This window comes from Xyrauchen texanus, chromosome 43 (assembly GCF_025860055.1).
Source record: "Xyrauchen texanus isolate HMW12.3.18 chromosome 43, RBS_HiC_50CHRs, whole genome shotgun sequence".
Classification (NCBI taxonomy): Eukaryota; Metazoa; Chordata; class Actinopteri; order Cypriniformes; family Catostomidae; genus Xyrauchen; species Xyrauchen texanus.
The window spans coordinates 28,011,550-28,031,281 of record NC_068318.1 but is presented as its reverse complement, the minus strand read 5'-3'; the positions used below and the strand labels follow the sequence as shown (position 1 = coordinate 28,031,281).

The 19,732-nt window shown below is 36.9% G+C and overlaps 2 protein-coding genes across 2 annotated transcripts; one reads left to right on the top strand and one right to left on the bottom strand.

Annotated features, from left to right (window-relative positions):
* Positions 1-1,700: 1,700 nt before the first annotated feature.
* LOC127635765 (rho-related BTB domain-containing protein 2) lies at positions 1,701-4,850 on the bottom strand. Its single transcript, XM_052115988.1, has 5 exons — positions 4,672-4,850; positions 4,176-4,326; positions 3,853-3,941; positions 1,995-2,100; positions 1,701-1,906 (listed from the first exon to the last, which is right to left on the bottom strand). The coding sequence occupies exons 1-5, from the start codon at positions 4,717-4,719 to the stop codon at positions 1,701-1,703; spliced, it is 600 nt and encodes a 199-aa protein (XP_051971948.1). The 5' UTR covers positions 4,720-4,850.
* Positions 4,851-12,408: 7,558 nt separating this feature from the next.
* LOC127636109 (stanniocalcin-like) lies at positions 12,409-14,893 on the top strand. The gene is made up of 4 exons (XM_052116506.1): positions 12,409-12,580; positions 13,065-13,210; positions 13,531-13,742; positions 14,034-14,893. The coding sequence occupies exons 1-4, from the start codon at positions 12,469-12,471 to the stop codon at positions 14,314-14,316; spliced, it is 753 nt and encodes a 250-aa protein (XP_051972466.1). The 5' UTR covers positions 12,409-12,468; the 3' UTR covers positions 14,317-14,893.
* Positions 14,894-19,732: the final 4,839 nt, after the last annotated feature.

Sequence of the window (19,732 nt, the reverse complement as noted above, 5' to 3'; positions counted from 1 at the left end):
CTTAAAGCAGCACAGTGTTGCAAAATGTTGTAAAGTAAGTTACGTGAAACCGTGCAAATATTAGTAAAGCAGAAACTGTGTTTTAAATAAAAAAAAAATTCAAAACTAAGCAAACCAAATAATTTTTGTCATTATATAATTCAGATATAAAGCATAATCCAGACATTTCCTTTGATTAGATTTGACATTTTTGCTTTACAGAGTCACCGTTGAGTGTTCAGTACCAACACTTCATTACATTTCAAAAGACAATTAAAACAAGTGCAACTTACCATCAGACAATATACAGGAAGGCTTACCACAAGATCTGTCACCAACAGTTAATCTGAACACATAAAACTCAAGAAACTTAAACGCATGTTACTATATCTCCTCTGTAGTAAAATGGAAATCAAGGACACTTGCTGCCTTTACTAAATGGTTAAATATGTAAACGTTTCTTCACTCCTTTCAATGTCCAAACTATGTTGTAGTGGAAAATTTAAGCGTGATAATCATATAGTGTGAAACGCACACACACACACACACACACACACACAAAATCCTCTGCCAGCAGAGATTTGCCATGCTGTGAAATCAAAGAGGACTTGGCACAATTATGTAGTAAATGGAATATAATATTTTCCAATATAATTTTTACTCTTGAGTCTAGTGATCACACAGTGGTCATGCCTGTTATAATCAGGAGAATATATTATATGATTCAGGGGATGAATCACAAAGAGTCATTGTTGGAACAATGCTAAAAATGAACAATATTACTAGGAGATTTTTACAAACAGGTCTACTTTTGTTCTTGAGGGTTTTAATTGGTTCTGTGTTCCACAGTTCTGCTTTCTCAATTGCTTGAGGCGAAGCAGTTTTTAAAAGAAACGTAGATCAGTGTTTCTCAACTGAGGGGGTTGCAGGTGGTCCTGATCAGGTCACAGTCAGCAGGGGAAAAAACAATGCTAAATGCAAATAACAAAATGCAACTAATTAAAAATTAAACCAAATTAGAAAAGAAACATGTATACACTTTTTAAAGGAGGAGAAAATGTGTCCCTTATGTTTTGCTGTTGATGTCAGAGGCATGCATCTCTGACTCTAGTATTTTGGTGGAAATTCATTGACTAGCTTCTGCCAAGTAACCAAAGTAGGTAGATGCCAACATGGACAGACATGCCAAAATATGAGCTGAATTATTGGCTGCCAAGAGCATGAAACCATCTAAAGTATATTTTGTAAAACAATGTTGGTAATGTGTTGGGTAGCTACTTGATTTCCAATATAAAATCTGGGTCCTGTAACAAAACCAGTTGAGAACCACGGAAATAGACGACTAATATAGGCAGAGTGTTTCTTCAACATTTGGAGATGAGATAGTTACCCGCACTCCATGGTAGAGTTCATGGAGGCAAATGACTCCAAAATGCCTAATTCTAAACAAGCAGAAAGTTTACAAGACTACATACTTGCAACCGGCACACATTTAACATCAAAATCTAGACCCATGTCCAATGTGATGCCTGTACATTTTCAAGTGTAGCACTTCCAGCACCAAAAACGTCAAAACACGGTTGATCGACTCTGATCTTATGCCACTTGAGAATTCAACCATGTGGAAAAAACAGAATTTGTTGAAGGTGCAAGACTGTTCATGGATGTGTTCACTGCACCTCAAAGTCCTCACTCTCACATGATACATCTTATCTATATCTTCACATGATGGCTGAAGAACCTGAGGAGGATGAAGGGTATGATGGAGAGGACGGAATGTTCCAGAGCACCAATTTACGCTTTTTCTGCCGCTTCTGGGACAAGTAGTCCTCCTTTTCTCGTTCTTTCCGTGCTCTCTGGTAGTGGTCGTCTTCTTTCAGATACCAAACCGGTGGCCAGCGGTGCTTCTCAAAGTATTCTTGATTCTCTGTTATGCAAATAAAGCAACATTAAAAATATTATTCTACTGAACCCAGGTCAGGTTGAACACATCCAAACAGATCTTCACGTACTACCTGCTGATTTGGCCCTCATGTCTCTAGGGAACTTGTGGCACACGTTGTTGTAGTTGGTGCAGATGTGGTGAAGGCACCAGTGGGTGAGCTGGTAGGCACAGTGGAACTGAAACCATATGACATGCATACTGAGTAGTCTTAAAGGGGACCTATTATGCAAAATTCACATTACATGGTGTTTGTACATACATGTGAGTCGGCAGTGTGTGTAAACAACCATCCTACAAAGTTAAAAGTCCACCCACTCATCTTTCTTATATTTCTATTAATCAAAAACAGTGTGTCAAAATTAACTGTTTTCATTTCTAAAGGCCTCAACCACAACTGCTGACGGACTCCACTCTATTATCATAAATCCTCCCCTGAGTGATCTACACACAGTGTGCCATTTGTTTCCATGCTGGAGCAGATACAGTGGAAGAATAATGTCTCCGCTTCATAAGAGTCATAAGTGTTCTGTTGTTGGCTGTAAAAGTGAACATAAGAGTCTTCTTGTACTCCCGGCATCAGAGCCACTGAAGATGCAGTGTACAAGTTTTGTTTTTGAAGGAAATGTGCCCATAAACAAAAATTTGTGTATGTTTGTGCAAAGCATTTTACACCGGACAGATTTGTAAATGAGTGTCAATATGAAGCAGGATTTATTTATTTTTTATTCTCAAGCATGGATCAGTGCCAACTGTTCGTGTTCCAGCTTTATATCCTGAAGATGAAAGTATCGCACTTTATATTTTGTGAATGTTTGTAAATCTCCTTTGCGAATGTGCTTGATAGCTGATTCCACGGCTAATGCAGCTTAAGTCACCATTGTCTCTGATTGTATTCAAGGAGACCAGAGCTATGTCTTGAGCAGGGAGCAGCAGCTCATTTGCATTTAAAGAGACACACATGAAAACTGTGTTTTTGATTCCACCCAAAAAGAGGCAGTTACAACATGGTATAATAAATGATCTGTGGGGCATTTTGAGCTGAAACTTCACAGACACAATCTGGGGACACCTGAGACTTATATTACATCTTGTAAAAATTTACTCATCTTCATGTTGTATTAAACCTGTTAGACTTTTATTTGCTCTGTGAAACACAAAAGGAGGTTTTAGGAAGAATGTTCACGCTGTTTATTTCCATGGACTGTCAAGCTTCAAAAAGGACAAATAACAACATAAAAGTACTCAGTTCAACTCAGTTTGAATGGACTACTTTTATGTTGTTGTCCTTTTGGAACTTGACAGCATCTGGTCACTAAGATGTTTTCATTGTATGACAGAATAGTTCTATTGAAGAAATCCATATGGGTTTGGAACAACATGAGGGTGAGCAAATTATGACAGAATTTATATTTCTGAATTTATGTTACTTTAATATCATAAAACCGTGCAGTTTGGTTTCATTTTTATATCAACAGCGCTGTTTACAGAACTACACTTTTCGTTACAGTGAGCTCCTCACCGAAAGTGGGGGATATTTAGTGTTCCTAAAACTCATTAGCACAGCAAGTGACTCAGCTTGACCAGTCAGGCATGACAGAACGAACCATGTGAGCTGTTACTAGTACACCACAGAAACAATGTGTGAAACTCTTGGAAAGGCAAATTCCTTTCTTAGCCCTGCAGCTTTCATGCTTCTTATTTAGTAAACTGTTTTTGATTAATTTACAAACCCTGTAATGAGGTTGCTAATGCTACTGATAATCTGAGTACTACATACATTCTTGCTGGACAGCAGGTGGGTTATGTAAAAAAAGAAAATACTCACTTGAAACATATATACATTCATAAATATGCCCGGAATAAAAATACTGTATGCATAAAATGTACAGCCAAATGAGTTCCATGTGTGTTTGCACTTGAAGTTTTACCTGAGCCATTTCCAGATATACCAGCACATTTCCGTCTATGTCTGTGCCAGTGGCAGAAGCCTCCTTGAGAACAGTTGCAGTATGAAGCTCTATGGTAAAAAATATATATATATATTACAGCACTCCTTTTTCTTAACACTCAGAGAAGAAAAATGTAATGTATATCTGACAATTTAATTGGATTTTGTTTGCTGTGGTCACTTTTCCAACTATTCATTGATTCAACCTGATTTAAAACAGCTTGGGGAGGATACAAAAGTTTGTTGTTCTTGACACTTTTTAGCCCTTGTGTTTATTTATGAAATGATAATAAATCATTACACCTGTGAGGGCAACCAGGTGAGGCAGGCAGAGGCGATTAGCCAAAATAATGAGCTCCATAGCATCCAGGTCAGGTCTAGAACAGAAGTGTCCCGTGTACAGATATTCCAGTACCGCCTGCATACTACTACGGGTTGTGTTCGGAAACAAAACCTGTGAAACAACAAGAAGAGGACAATGTAGAATACCAGCACAAAATTACTTTATTTGGTTTACACTGTTTACACTGAAAGTCAGGAAAACCATTTATTTAGGATAATATTATATTTTGACAATATTCAAATAAATCAGTGTAACAGATCTTGAAACCTATCACACAATCTGCAATATTAAAAACCATAAAGAAGAGCCTTCAGGACTTCCCAGGCACCGCATAGTAAAACTCTTTCAGAGTGCAAAGGGATACACATTTTTTTTAAATAATTTTATTGATTTTGAGTTGGCAACTATATACTCAATATGAATGAATCATTGTGAAATGCAGGATTCAGCATTCACCTCTTTAGTACAGCTCTCAACAAATGGCCCACCAAACATGGCTGCCATCCAGTCACAGCTTGATATGAGCAGAGGTTTGTGAGCATGAACGGTGCCATCATCGAGTTTAAACCCCACATCTGGGCATAGTAGAAAAATGGAAGGGCGTTATGGAAGGGTGCAACCAATGTAACTTGATTGAAATCTAGAAGAAAAAAAAAAACATTTAAAGATAGTAAAGATAAGCTTTATAACGTTAAAAGAATAGTTCACCCAAAATTACAAATTTCTCTCATCATTTACTCATTCCATCCCAGATATGGATGACTTTCTTTTTTCAGAACACAAATAAAAAGATTTTTAGAATAATATCTCAGCTCTGTAAGTCCATAAAATGCAAGTGAATGTTGACTTTAAAGCTCCACAAAGCACTTAAAGGCAGCATAAACGTAATCCATATGATTTCAGTGGTTTAATCCATGTCTTCTGAAGCAATCTAATCAGTTTTGGATGTGAACAGACTAAAATATAACTCCTTTTTCACTGTACATTTTGCCATTGCAGTCTCTAGGCACAATCATAATTTCCAGCTCTATTACACTTCCTAGCACATGATGCACCTGCATAGCGTTTGATGGTGCTAACAAGTGTATTCGAGCTTGAAATAATGATCGCCAAGGGGACTGCTGATATCAAGATTTATAGTGAAAATGTTTTTTTTATTTTGGTCTGTTGCAAGCATTGTAAGCCTAAATAGATTGTATATTCCATTGCTGCCAATTGTCTCTACGATCAACATAAGCTTGCGTTGCATGCTCGGGCACAGATAAGTCGCGTTTACCGGAGTGGTGGTGGCGTAGTGGCTAAAGCACAGGGCTGTTAATCAGAAGGTCGTTGGTTCGAACCCCACGGCCACCACCATTGTGTCCTTGAGCAAGGCACTTAACTCCAGGTTGTTCCGGGGAATTGTCCCTGTAATAATTGCACTGTAAGTCGCTTTGGATAAAAGCATCTGTCAAAATGCATAAATGTAAATGTTTTGCCCACAGCATTGTCACCCACCACTACACATTTAATGGTCTCGACATTAGGCCTCTCATAGTCCATTTCAGTATCTGTAAACTGGGATAGATGTAATGGTTAAAATATATATTTTTTTAGAATCATACAATGCTACAGCAATTTAAATTAAAACAAATCTCAAAAAGTAGTCAAACATGAAACAAGAAAATCATGCCATTGCTCACAGGTACTCACCCTCATGACATTTCAAACCAAATTACTTTCTTGTGTGGAATTCGAAAGCAGTTATTTAACAGAATGTCCAAGAGGCTTTTTTTCACACAATGAATTGTATGGAAAAGAACAGCTTAGACATTCTGCTAAATAACCTCTTTTGAGTTCTAAAGAAGAAAGTAATAGCCTACGGGTTTCAAATGGCATGAGGGGGAGTAAATTAAGACAGAATTTTCATTTTTAGACAAACTATCCATTTAAATTGTAAAATTCAAAAGTATAACACTGTAAATTGTGTGTGTATAGGCACACTCTTTCATGATCATTAAATGGCAATAAAAGCCAATGCCTCATGAGATATATAACCATGAAAGGTTGTAGTAAAAGGAAATATGATACAAATCCACATTTGACAAATTCCATTCTCGCACAATGAGATTTGCTATATAAATGTTAAAGCTAATTTCTTGCTTGGTAATTTGCATTGCAAATGTTTGTGATGATGACATGAATAAAGCAGGTTTACTCTCAAATACCTAACTAGACAACATTTTTGGGCATCACACTTTGCTGTCTAGGTGGTCAGCTGTCTAGGTTTTTAACCCATAGAGCCAATGATACCCAAATATGTTGTCTAGATAGGCAGCTCACTAGGATTTGAGACGCAACCGCTGCCTTCACCCTGAACTTGCAATGCTACTTATGCCCACAATGTTCTGCTCAAGAGGTCAAATCATTTACACAGTCGCATACTATATGAATGCACGAGAGCTTACCGAAGTGAACTGAAGTGAACTGAAGTGAAGCATAGGGTTGGCAAACGTTTGTGAGCTCAGAAAGGACGATGATGTTGTTAAAATGTCCGTTGGATGCGGCGTGCACCTGAAGTAACTTCATGTTCCCAGAGAGGACTCGATATATACAGATTGTCAGTGTCGTGTACAGCAACGTGACACAAACTAGCCCATTTTACCACGCGGGATGTTCGTTCTTCACCTCCGTTGAATAAATAACACTGGTATAGTCAGCAGAAACGCGTGTTGTTTGGGGGTTTCGGATTCGTGATTTTTCCAATGTTGGTTGATTTCGCTTCCGCATGTACGCGGAGTCACAAACCAACCCATACTATGCGTTGGGGATACGAATGGCTTAAGACATAATTTGTGATTCATGTTTATTAGAAAATTTAATCTGCTGTCCACCTTTTTTTACCTTACGGAATTCACTATAAAATTGTGGGTTGATCACCTACCCAAATCGTAGGAAAATAACACAATGCCAAATATGAACTTTATTAATATTTCCATGGACAGGGCCGTGGCTAGTGGGGTGAAAGGTGGTAACGATTCTAGGGACCCACAACAAATTCTAAATGGGCCCAGAATACCTTACTATGGCCCTAACCATGGACTACAAAAGCCCAATAATATGCAAATGCTGTCTAGATTGGTGTCTGATTCTTTTTTTGATCCAAGGATGCTCAAAAATTCTGAATGTTACATATTCAGTTCCTGAGATATTTGGTTCTAGTGGGGGTATGAATTATCCTGACATGCGTGTTGAACTGGAATTAAATTGTTAGCATTGAAGTAATTAAAACTCATTTTTTAACCAGTTCACAGATTTAAAATAGCAAACTTTAGCTTTGGACAGTCATTTAAGACATCTAATTTGTGCATGACAAAAGTAATTTTTCCAACAATAGTTTACAGACGGATTGTTTTACTTTTAATTGACTATATCACAATTCCACTGTGTCTTAAGTTTACATGTAGTTAACTGTGCCTTTAAACAGCTTGGAAAATTCCAGCAAATTATGTCAAGCCTTAAGCCAATTAGCTTCTGATAGGAGGTGTACCTGTGGATGTATTTTAAGGCCTACCTTCAAACTCAGTACCTCTTTGCTTGACATCATGGGAAAATCAAAAGAAATCAGCCAAGACCTCAGAGAAAAAAAGTGGACCTCCACAAATCTGGTTCATCCTTGGGAGCAATTTCCAAACCACTGAATGTACCATGTTCATCTGTAAAAAAAAAATAGAACACAAGTATACAAGTATAAACACCATGGGATCACACAGCCATCATACTGCTCAGATAGGAGATGCATTCTGTCTCCTAGAAATTAACGTAGTTTGGTGTGGAAAGTGCAAATCATTCCCAGAACAACAGCAAAGGACATTGTTAAGATGCTGGAGGAAACAGGTAGACGAGTATCTATATCCACAGTAAAACAAGTCCTATATCAACATAACCTGAAAGGCTGCTCCGCAAGAAAGAAGCCACCACTCCAAAGCCGCCATAAAAAAAGCCAGACTACAGTTTGCAAGTCCACAAAGTGTAGCCTTTTTGGAGAAATTTCCTCTGGTTCCTCTGGTCACATTCTTACAAAATGTCAACTTACTGTGTCTTTTGTGAAATTGTATTTGTACTAAAATACTAAACACAAATATGTTGCAGAAACAAGTGCATCACAAACGCAAGGCTAAAACATAACATTCATAATACTGGTAATGATAGACATACATTTGCATATGTAAATTGTGTTGTGTAAATATGTTGTTTATTGTAAATTGGTATATGTCTCGTCACTGTCATGACTGCTATGTTGCTCGGAACTGCACAAGAATTTCATCTACTGTTGCAATTTTGTACATAGTAGTTTGACAATAAAGTGATTTGATAACATATGTACTATTTCCTATCATCCCAATTAAAAATATATATATTCTTGTGGTAGCTGCTGGTCTGGTTCTCATTCCCATGAGAACTGGTGCCTCTGCAAACTACAATAATAATAAGAATAATAAATGTGCCACAAAACAAGCATAAATCAACATTTTATGTTGCAACATTATATTATGGCATATGTGACCCACATTAATTGCTATCAGGTTAACTATGATAAAGTCAGAAACTTGTTTCCAGTAGAAATATTTAAACATCCTTTGTAAAGCAAATATGCCATAAAGTGTTAAGAATCACTGAAAGTATAACTTGTTTTATTTTTATTTCTTGTTTTCTGACAGCCAATTACTGTAGCATTGAAACCTTAATTGTTAATAAAACACCTCTTTGTGGAAAATCTTTACACAACCTATGAATTGTTGCAAAAAATTACTTAATAATATACAACAGAAGAACACAATTAAGAATTGAGGTTCGTCCTCTGCCACCCCTATTGAGTCATAACACCACCACGAGGACCTAGAGTGCATTGGGAATTATGCATTCCAAATTGGGGAGAAAAGGGGAGGGGAAAAAATGTATGCACAAACTGAAAGCATTTAATTTTCCTGTTATGTGATGTATATTTATTTTGCAGCAAGTAAACTATAGGAAAAGATAGGAAATTAATTTGTTGACTTTTTCATGTTTAGGTATTTTTAACATGTGTATTTTGTCTTACTGGCTGAGTTTTTATAGACAAAACAAATGAAATAAATCTACCAGTGCTGAAGAAGTAATCCAAAGTATTTAGAATATGTTACTGACTTTGAGTAATCCAACGGAATACGTTACAAATTACATTTTACAGCATGTATTCTGTAATCTGTAGTGGAATACATTTCAAAAGTAATCCTCCCAACCCTGGTTGTACAGTACATACTCAAACAAGTGCCCATATTATTAACACACATGTACATTTAAATTTCGAAATTTATACATGTTTGTAAATCTACTGTTGAATTCTGAGTTCGCAGGTTCCAGACATTTACTGACATTGTGCTGCAAACCTGTTTAATTAAGATTACAGGAAGTAATCATGCTCGCATAATCAGTGATGATGAGTGCGATTCTGAGGTTGCATTGTTCCCTTTAACATTACATCCGTTGATGGTTAGATTTAGGTTCAGGTTTTGGGGATACAGTTTATAAAATATGCATTCATCTTCACTGCCTGTACAGCTGAAACCAACTCGCTTTTGGCACCCCACCTTGGAAATTAAACAACAACACTTACCGCTTTGGCCACTGGGGGCAGTGTTTCAAATATCTGTAAGAACAGACAATTCTAAAGAAAATTCAACTTACTGCTCACGATTTCACTGTGAGATCAGTCAGGATCAAAACCCCCTTAAAATTTGATCAAGACTCCAGGACAAAACATAAATATTTTTACATAGTTTGACGAAGTTTCATTTTTAAAAATTGCGATTAGTCAGAATTGACCCCAACTGAATAATTTCTTTTATATTTATTATTAAGGCTAATCCTTATTACTGTGTTATTTAAGTAAAGATGTGGGAGTGAGCTTTCCTGGTTTACTTCAGTAGTAATTAACAGGTTTTTAGGGCATCTGTGTGAACAAAGGTAATAAAACCGAAATAGCTGTGTCTCCAGACCCCCTTCCACAAAACCAGTAATTGCTTTGATCACTATCAGTGTAATTAACTCTTTAGGGGGGGAAACATGAACATTTCTATAGGCTAATGAAATTCATCATGGAAAACACATCACTTCCACTAAACTGTCTTTCCTACATTTATGACCAGACACTGAGAAAACTATTAATTAGCTCAGGTAACACAAATATATTACAAATGGTGGGAACATATGTTTATTCAAGCATATGACCAGTTCTGACAAGCTAAGTTTTTCTACAGCATTGAATCACTTCTACTTTTTGAACAATTACCTGTGCAAGATGTCAGAAACTCTCTGGACTCTCTGAACAACAACCAAAAGCATCCAAGAAAGACGTATAAAACTAGAACAGTGAAACATGAAATCAAAACCATACTCAATGTGTCATTATTTTATTCAAAAAAGCTATTTAGAGTAAGATGCCATAGGGGAATATAATTTTCCCATCTATATTGGTATTCTGTCTACCAGACAATCAGAACTAATCAACAACAGCCCTCCTTAGATTAGAATGTAAGGAGATGTCCAAACGTTACATCATCTTTTCATCGGTTTACAACATCTTTTAGAATTATAACAAGAAACTGATTGGCTGTTTGTGTTTAACAATAGGCATTTAACTGAATATTGTGCCAATCTGCAACTACTGAAATAGATTGTTTGGAACAAATATTATTACAGTGCAGGAAAAAAAATTATTTGCTTAATATCTTAATGTCTTGTTTACCAGTAAATCTATTCATAGATCTGTAAAACAAAACAACTTTGAGAAGCATAATTGTGCCCAATCATAAGACTTGTTGTCAGAGAATATATCTTGAATTAATTAAATATTCTGGGTTCAATACAAGTTAAACTGGACAGCATATGTGGCATAACATTGATAACTACAAAAATGTATTTATACTTGTCCCTCTTTTCTTTAAAACAAGCAAAAATCTGGGGGCCAGGGTGTAGTGAGTATTGACGCTGACTACCACCCCTTGAGTCATGAGTTCGAATCCTGGGTTTGCTGAATGACTACAGCCAGGTCTCCTAAGTAACCAAATTGGCCCAGTTGCTAGGGAGGGTAGAGTCACATGGGGTAACCTCTTCGTGGTCATGATTGAGAGGTTCGCACTCTCAATGGGGCGAGTGGAAAGTTGTGCATGGATTGCAGAGAATAGCATGGGCCTCCACATGCTGTGAGTCTCCGCAGTGTCATGCACAACGAGCCACGTGATAAAATGCATGGATTGACTGTTTCAAACTTGTTCTTGTTCAAGACTTGTCCTCCGCCACCCAGATTGAGGTGAGTAACCGCACCACCACGAGGACCAAGTAAGTAGTGGGAATTGGGCATTCCAAAATTGGGGAGAAAGGGGATAAATTGTAAAAAAATTTAAAGAAAATGCAAAAATCTTGGTTACAGTGAGGCACTTGCAATGGAAGTGAATGGGGGCCAATACGTAATCATTAAAATATTCACTGTTTTTAAAGTATAGCCTCAAGACATAAACAATATGCATGTTAACATGATTTTAGAGTGATAAAATCACTAATTAACCATTTCTGTGTAAAGCTGTAAACAACTTTGTGATGACAATGTAATGCCATAAACATATTGTAAGTGCTTTTATAAATTTATTAGCTTCACATTTCTGCCTTTAAACCCTCCAAAAACGTTCACTTCCATTGTAAGTGACTCACTATAATCTTGATTAAAATTTTGTGGATTGAGTTTAACATGTAATAAACCCAGAATAATTTGTTCTTGTTTTTTCAGTATAACAAAATATTTCTTTTTGAGTTTTATGCTTAAAACTATTTGCCAATGAGGTACAACTTAAATGTTAGGACATTTTACAGGACAAAAAGACATACATACTGATGATTTTGTTGCAGTGTTCTTTAAAGGGTGTCAACATTCAAATTGAGCTTTTATAAAGTTTTAAAAATGTAAATCTCTGGAAGGCCAACCTGAGATAAAAATCAGGTGGGCCTGCATTAATCCTGGCCCATGAATATTTATGAAGAGATGGAAAGTGTAGGTTGACAGATCCTCCGTTCTGATTGGTGATGGGGATTTATGTCCCGTCAAGATCAGCTGAAGACCTGTATAAATCTGAGGCTGTCATCAACTTGCAACAAACTCAAAAAGGAGTTCCAGCTCAGACAAGAAGTGCAATCAGCAAAGGTTTCCTTTTTGGTGGATTGACAGCTAGAGGTGTAGACATGCTGCTGAAGAATGGGTTTCTTTTGCTCTTTGTTTTGGTTGCATCAGCATATGAAACGGATCAAGAACCTGCGCAACCAAGGAGAGCAAGATTCTCAGCCAACAGCCCTAGTAAGTAGTAATTCAGAAGTGTCATGTTGCTTTAGTTTTTAGAGAATGCATGGACAAATGTTCAAAAAAGCATTTCAACATTGAGGGAAAAGCCAGCTTAACTTGGGAACTGTGTTTTGGAACATGGCAGCTGGTTTGTTGCTGCTACAACATCATCGTCTACCAACTTGCACCAGTTAATGACCCTCTTAAGCTAGAAACCAGCTATACCATGTTCCAAACGCTGGCACATGGATTTTCCCAGCAGGGTAATGTCTGGGCAATTTTAGTTTTATTCTTCTCTGATGGTGTTATTGCTTTGTGGTTCAAGCCCAGGGTTCATAACCAAAAGGTTAGGTTGGAGCCCAGAAGCTGTGGCCATGAGCAAGACATTTTAAAGGAACATTCTAAGTTCAAGTACAGTTTGCTCCATGTGGACTGTCTCTATACTATAATTGTCCACTTGTAAGTGCTCCAAAATGTCACCAGTCTTCTTTTCCTCCAGCTTATGTTGCCCGATGCCTGAACGGTGCTCTGCAGGTGGGCTGTGCAACCTTCGCCTGTCTGGAGAATTCCACCAACTGCCACACTGACGGCATGCATGAAATCTGCAACGCCTTCTTCCACACAGCTGCAATTTTCAATACAAAGGTAAAAAAACAGAAAAACTCCTTAAAGAGATAATTCACCCCAAAATGAAAATTATGTCATAATTTACCCTGTATGACTTTCTTTCTTCTGTTGAATATTAAAGGAGTTGGGCAGTATGTTAGTCTCAGTCACCATTTACTTTCATTGCATCTTTTTTGTATACAATTAAATTGAATGGGACCGGAGACTGTTATTTTTTTTTCTTCTAAATTTGGAACAACATGAAGAAGAGTAAATGATGACTTCACTAGATGATTTGCGGCTTTTTATTTCTTCATTTGTTATGTTTTTTTTTATATATAAGTAAACTTCTTTTACAGGGAAAGACCTTTGTGAAAGAAAGCATCAAATGCATTGCCAACGGCATCACCTCTAAGGTTTTCCAGACCATCAGACGCTGTTCTGACTTCCAGAACATGATTGCTGAAGTGCAGGAGGAATGTTACAAAAAGCTTGACATCTGTGAAGTGGCCCAGTCCAATCCAGAAGCCATTGGGGATGTCATCCAGGTGCCCAGCCACTTCCCAAACAGGTAATATCATACTGACTTTCTTTGAATGAGCGATTCACTGCACCCTTATGGCATTCCAAACTCAAATGTAGTTATATTTTCAGTGGAGCACAGAAGGAACATAAGGAAAGTACTGTAGCTTTGTGTGAGGAACGGACCAAAATTCTCTACCTATATCTACTTAACCCTTAAACCTTTTTTTGTTGGTGTAAACTAATGTACTCAGGTTTATTTAGTGATGTTGAATAACATTATTGATTGGTTAAACTGATTCAAATCAATAACTGATGCAATCATGTTTTTGCAATTCAGGTACTACAGCACACTTCTGCAGAGCTTAATGGAGTGCGGCGATGACACTGTTGAGGTGGTGCGAGCTAGGCTAGTGTCCAGACTGGGGCCCGACATGGCTACCCTCTTGCAGCTGCTTCAGAACAAACCCTGCCCATCCGAACCAGCTGCAGTGGGGCCTGCTGGGATTGAGGGTCGCACCGGCTTCCGCTGGCTCCCCATGTTCAAGATCCAGCCCAACCTCCACAACAGGGATCCCACTCACCTCTTCGCCAGGAAACGCTCAACTGAAGGGAGCTCTTAGGGTGGCATGCTTTTATGCCCACTGCAGCATATTCAGTAGCAGAATTGTTAAAAGCACAGTTTCCATTGACACAGTCATGCATAATACCGATGCATATAACTGGAAGAGTAGTGATTGTATCATTTGAGTATATAATGCGACACAAAATGAATCTTCGCTTAGTTCATAGAAACCAACAATTATTTCATTGCATTGCATTAAATGTACATCCCAATGTCATTTCTTGCATGTTAATGTTTTAGACTACTATTTAATTGTATTTTTAGATTATGACCCTGTTGTGGATTTGGAAAATAAATCTGATGCACCACATTTTGAAAAAGGATACCTGACACCTCTACAAACTTGTAGTGGCAGGTCAAAGCTATTTATTAATGTTGGTTTAATATAATTATAGATATATTTTTTCTTACCAACTATAATTTATTTAGCTTATGATTGTTTATTTTACCTACTAAACAAAGTCTGAAATGTTTGCACTAGTTCAGTTCAAAGATTCTTTGTTCATTAAGAGAGAGAAACTAATTTTGTGTACAGAAACTGTATGTTTCTTATGCTGGTCATAGAAAACATTATACATAAGATGGACATATTTTGTTGATGTTGGTGTTATTGTATAGTGTAACATCCTTGGATAGAAATAAAGTTTAAAAACTGCCTGTTACACTAAACAGATGTTTCATTCATTACAGTATGAAATCTGAGCGTGGTGTGGCAATTAGCATCCATAAACGCACTTTGACAATAGAATTTAAATGACAATAGTGCGCAGAACAATGCAATATTTGCCTTATCCACAAGATGGTGCTGTTTTCTAACCAATTATGTTCCATTGCTATCTGGATAAGCTAACTATTGTCTTGGCTCACACATTTAACACTTACACTTACAATATGTTACGACATACAGTCTAGCATCCTATGCAATCCAATTGTGGTTGTTTTTCAAAATAAGTGTGTATTGCGGATTATAATCTAAAATATCAAAGCTGCCCTGCTTTTCAAAATTTTAAGTTAGTTGTTAAATGAATAGTTCACCCAAAAATGAAGATTCTCTTATCATTTCCTCACCCTTATGCCATTCCAGATTTGGTTGACTTTCTTTCTTCTGCAGGGCAGAATGATTTTTAGAATCAAATCTCAACTTTGCAAGTGAATGGTGGACAGAACTTTGAAGGTCTGAAAATCATATAAAGTAGACATAAAAGTAATCCATATGACTCCAATGTTTAAATCTATATCTTCAGAAGTGATATGATAGGTGTGATTGAGAAACAAATCAATATTTAAAGTATTTTGTTCTGCCTAAAAATCTCACATTCTTAATTTTTTTTTTTTTTTTTTTTTTTGTTTGCTTTGCGATTTTAATTTTGTTTGTGCTTATTGCCACCTACTGGTCAAGGAGGAGAATTTATTGTAAAGATTAACTTGAAAATCACTCATCCCGGTTTGAAAAAGCCCTCTTAATGAAAATACATATTTTTGTTCTGCAGAGAAAAAAGTCTAGCCTATTAGCTTAGCACACCGCTAGCTTCTTCTCCTCTTCATTTACATCATATTTCTCACAATTGTCACCACCTAGTTCTTTGGCAGGATGATTGAAATGAATCGAACTTTTAGGCATATATTTAGTGGGTAAGTTGAATAACTTTACAAACGTTTTACTCAATCTCTGTGGTTAGGGTTAGGATTGGGGAAAGGATGGGTGAAGATAAAGGGTTGCTGCACACAAAAAAAAAGTGTATGAATGTGACATCCATGTGTTGCAAGATGAAAGAATTTCGCTAGTTATTTAAAGGGAGCCGTTACTTGTAGTGGCCGTGTCTTGTAATAGTCTTGCAGGACACAGAGAGACCTATTGCAAGTAAACAACTTTACAGACGTTCTTACTGGCTTATTCAACGTGTACAAATGTTGTGTGCATGCCTGTTTACATTTGGACGTCAATAGCAAAGAATAATCTGATGATTTCAAGTCTTTTTGATGCGGGTTTCTTGCGGTTTTTGTTGTTACTGGCATTTTGGTGTGCATGTAAATATGCTGATTTCAACCAGGAAGGAGTGAGTTTGAAAACTTGACCTTCAACCTTTGTGGTCATGAATAATATAACTGACAAGAGATGATTGCAACCACACAATTTTCGAAAAGAAAGCCAATTTCATAACTTCCTTGAACCGTTGCATAAGACATAAGTATAGGTATGGTGGCCTAACTAAGACTAAACAAAGAAACATCTAATCAAGGAGAGCTAGAAAGCAAAGTCTTTTTTGGCAATGTTTTTCTTCTGTTTTCCTCATTTTTGGTGGCCAAATGGGGGAGAAACTGGTGTGAACAGAAAGATGATTCTGTTATTAGGGTACAACGGGGCTAAAGGCTCCATTGATTTGATTTTCTCCAAAAAAAAATAAAAGAAAGATTGCATCAAAATATACTACAGCACTCTCCAAAACACCTGTTTGTTACATTTTTGTCACATCAATTTGATCAAATTTTTTAAATATTTTTTTAATATTACAAATTTATGTAGCTAATGAAAATCTCTGAAATTAACACATTTCTATTGCGACAAAATACTTCTAATTTTCAGTTTTGTTTAAGGTCATTAAATCAAATATTTTACAATAACTGTCCAATAAGTTAAAGGATAACATTTAGGGTAAAAAGCCCCCCTGTTGCAGGGGCAAAAGACCCTTATAAAACACATTGTGGTTTGAATAGATTTGATCCGAACAATGTTCAAAGTGTGCTCACATTGACTCATCCAATCATAATAGAGATTAGTTTGTTTATATAATACTTGAGATGTAATAAAATGCCAAATGTGTTAATTAACAGGGAATTGTTGATGTTTTCCGAGTTAGTTGTTTTGAGTAGGGTGCAATGGGGCTAAAGGCACCCCTTAAGGAAATATAGCTTTTTTTCTGGTCACAAAATATATCAAGATTGAAGAAATTGATTCATTTGTATTGAAAATTGATGGAGAACATAATATGTATGAAAATAAATAATAATGGAAAGTTATTTTGATTAAAATTCAGTGTTTAAAAAAAAGGTGGTGAGGGAGTAAAGGTACACTTGGGGTAAAAGGCCCCTAGGGGGTTTAAAGTGATAAAGTGTAGATACTGGGGCAATAGTTATAGGGCACAATTTGTCAATTTAGGGAAATAATTTTAAGACAACAAGATGCTTTTTTGAGTAACAAATTAAGATAATACTTACTCAAAATAAAAAATGTAAACACATTTAACATTTTATTACATCTCAAGTATTCTATAAACAAATGATTCTCCTTTATGATTTGATGAGTCAATGTGAGCCCACTTTGAACATTTTTCATAACAAATCTATTTGTCCCTCTTATGTTTAACTGTGTTTAATAGGGGTCTTTAGTCCTTGCAACAGGGGGGCTTTTTACGCCAAACACCATACTTTCACTTATGGGACAGTTATTGAAAAATGTTTAAACAAAACTGACAATGATAAATAAGTATTTTCTCTCAAAATAAATGTGTTAATTTCAGGGATTTTCATTAGTTACATAAATTTGCAACATTTTAAAAAACAATACAAATTAGATCAAATTGCCTCAAATCAACATTTAAACACCGGCAGCTCATTTTAGCTTATCGTGGCCCATTCTGCCCATTTCGCGGCCGACCCACCAGCCCGCTCAGTTCTCCCGATGGCCAGTCCGCCCCTGATCGCCCCAAAGTGTGTCGGCCCTCTGGAAAAATGCCCGGTATGCCAGATTACCAGTCCAGCCCTGCCTATAACTACTGGCCTGGTATCTACACGATATCACTTTAAACCCCAAGTGAGGGAGCTTTTCACCCCACAGCTATAGGTTTTTTTAAAAACAGAATTTTAATCGAAACAACCTTCTGTAGTTATCTATTTTCACACAAATGATGTTGTGCCATCAATATTCAATACAAATAAATAAATACATTTGAATTAGATAAAAAAAAATCCAGAAATAAAGCAAAATGTCCTTAATGGGTGCCTTTATCCCCATTGTACCCTATGATTTATGCTCTATAGTTACATCACAGGGTTTCAAATTGAGTCTTTCTTGCATTAGTGAGATAATGGGGAAAAGAGAAAACAAAAGAATCAAGTTACAGTTAAAAATGTGTGTTTATAAGACTTTGGAAAATAATTATGTAAATGTATTGCTGTTTTTTAGCCATAAAATTCTAACACCCCCTCATTCTAAGGCCATCTAATTGGGCTTTAGAAAGGGACACTCAATAAAAAGTGATATTTTACAACATTTTATTCTGACTTGCCCAGAAAGCTGTTATTTTCTGTTCTGTATGTTCTAGTATTAGTCATTTCTGGACATGTGCGGCCTGATTTTTTTAAATACCTGTACTCTGAACATGGATTCGCCTGGAATTATTTGCACTACTTACTGGCTCCACAAGGTGGCACCACTCACGATTAAGTCATTGCTGACACGAAATGTCTAGAAGAAAATGTAATCGCTGCTAAAACATCAGGAGACAAAGGTAGAAACAACAACAACAGTGGATCTGCATTTGTACTGTATAACTCGAGTTTATTGGTATAACCTCCTGTATCTCCAAGCAGTCGTAGTGTGCATGCACCAACCACCTGTATATGTGCACAGTCATATGACGTATACTTTGAAAGGTGAACGTTGAACTGTACACAGAATCTCAGTGTTCACATCAAAAGCGGAGTATACTTTGGGCTTAAGTAAGACATTAGTCAGTTGATTCCGCCAAAAAGTGTCAGACCATGCATCTTTAGCACTATCAAACATTGCTCTGTTTGTTAGAGCATTGTGACCAGTCTGATGCAGCAACATTGGCATTTAGGGCAGGACTATTTGTTTGACCACCCAACTGAAGATGAGGGAAGTGGTTGGGAAAAAACTGTTTGAAAGTTTGGCTTTATCTCCACATGCAGTATCTCTTATATTTTGGCTGAACAACCTTTCTTCTCCACTTTCTGTGTGTCTGACTATCTGGGCCAATCAGTAAGGACGCCAAAACTATTGTAAACACACACAGACCTACAAATGAGCTGGTGTCATAACCTGCTTTGTATCAAACCCGTGAGAGCTTAGCAAGTGAGTGACAGTGTCATCACCTGCACCTGCGAGCAGCAATATACCTGACAGCTCTCAAAACAAACTCTGTGTACCGAGAATGTGTAAAAGCAACGTGCATTATCACTTAAAATCAGGAGACCTTCACACACAGTATTGTTGGTTTTGCATGATTAAGAAGACAAATCTGATACAAACATGTGGACATGCATTAGCCTAACGCCTAGAAACGCAACACCTTTATGGAGCGCAACAAATTACATTTGTTTGCTCGAATGGTTGTCTAGAGGCTGTTGTTTGTAAAGGCAACACTGTCACAGTAAGAGCACTTGAGCCAGTC

Excerpts from the sequence above, each read along its gene's own strand:
- LOC127635765 (XM_052115988.1), bottom strand. The coding sequence starts at position 4,719 with ATGGCAGCCATGTTTGGTGGGCCATTTGTTGAGAGCTGTACTAAAGAG. Across the intron at positions 4,327-4,671 it reads TTGAGAGCTGTACTAAAGAG|GTTTTGTTTCCGAACACAAC; the intron begins GTGAATGCTGAA and ends GTTGTTTCACAG. Across the intron at positions 1,907-1,994 it reads CATGAGGGCCAAATCAGCAG|AGAATCAAGAATACTTTGAG; the intron begins GTAGTACGTGAA and ends TTTGCATAACAG.
- LOC127636109 (XM_052116506.1), top strand. The coding sequence starts at position 12,469 with ATGCTGCTGAAGAATGGGTTTCTTTTGCTCTTTGTTTTGGTTGCATCA. Across the intron at positions 13,211-13,530 it reads CTGCAATTTTCAATACAAAG|GGAAAGACCTTTGTGAAAGA; the intron begins GTAAAAAAACAG and ends CTTCTTTTACAG. Across the intron at positions 13,743-14,033 it reads CCCAGCCACTTCCCAAACAG|GTACTACAGCACACTTCTGC; the intron begins GTAATATCATAC and ends TTTGCAATTCAG.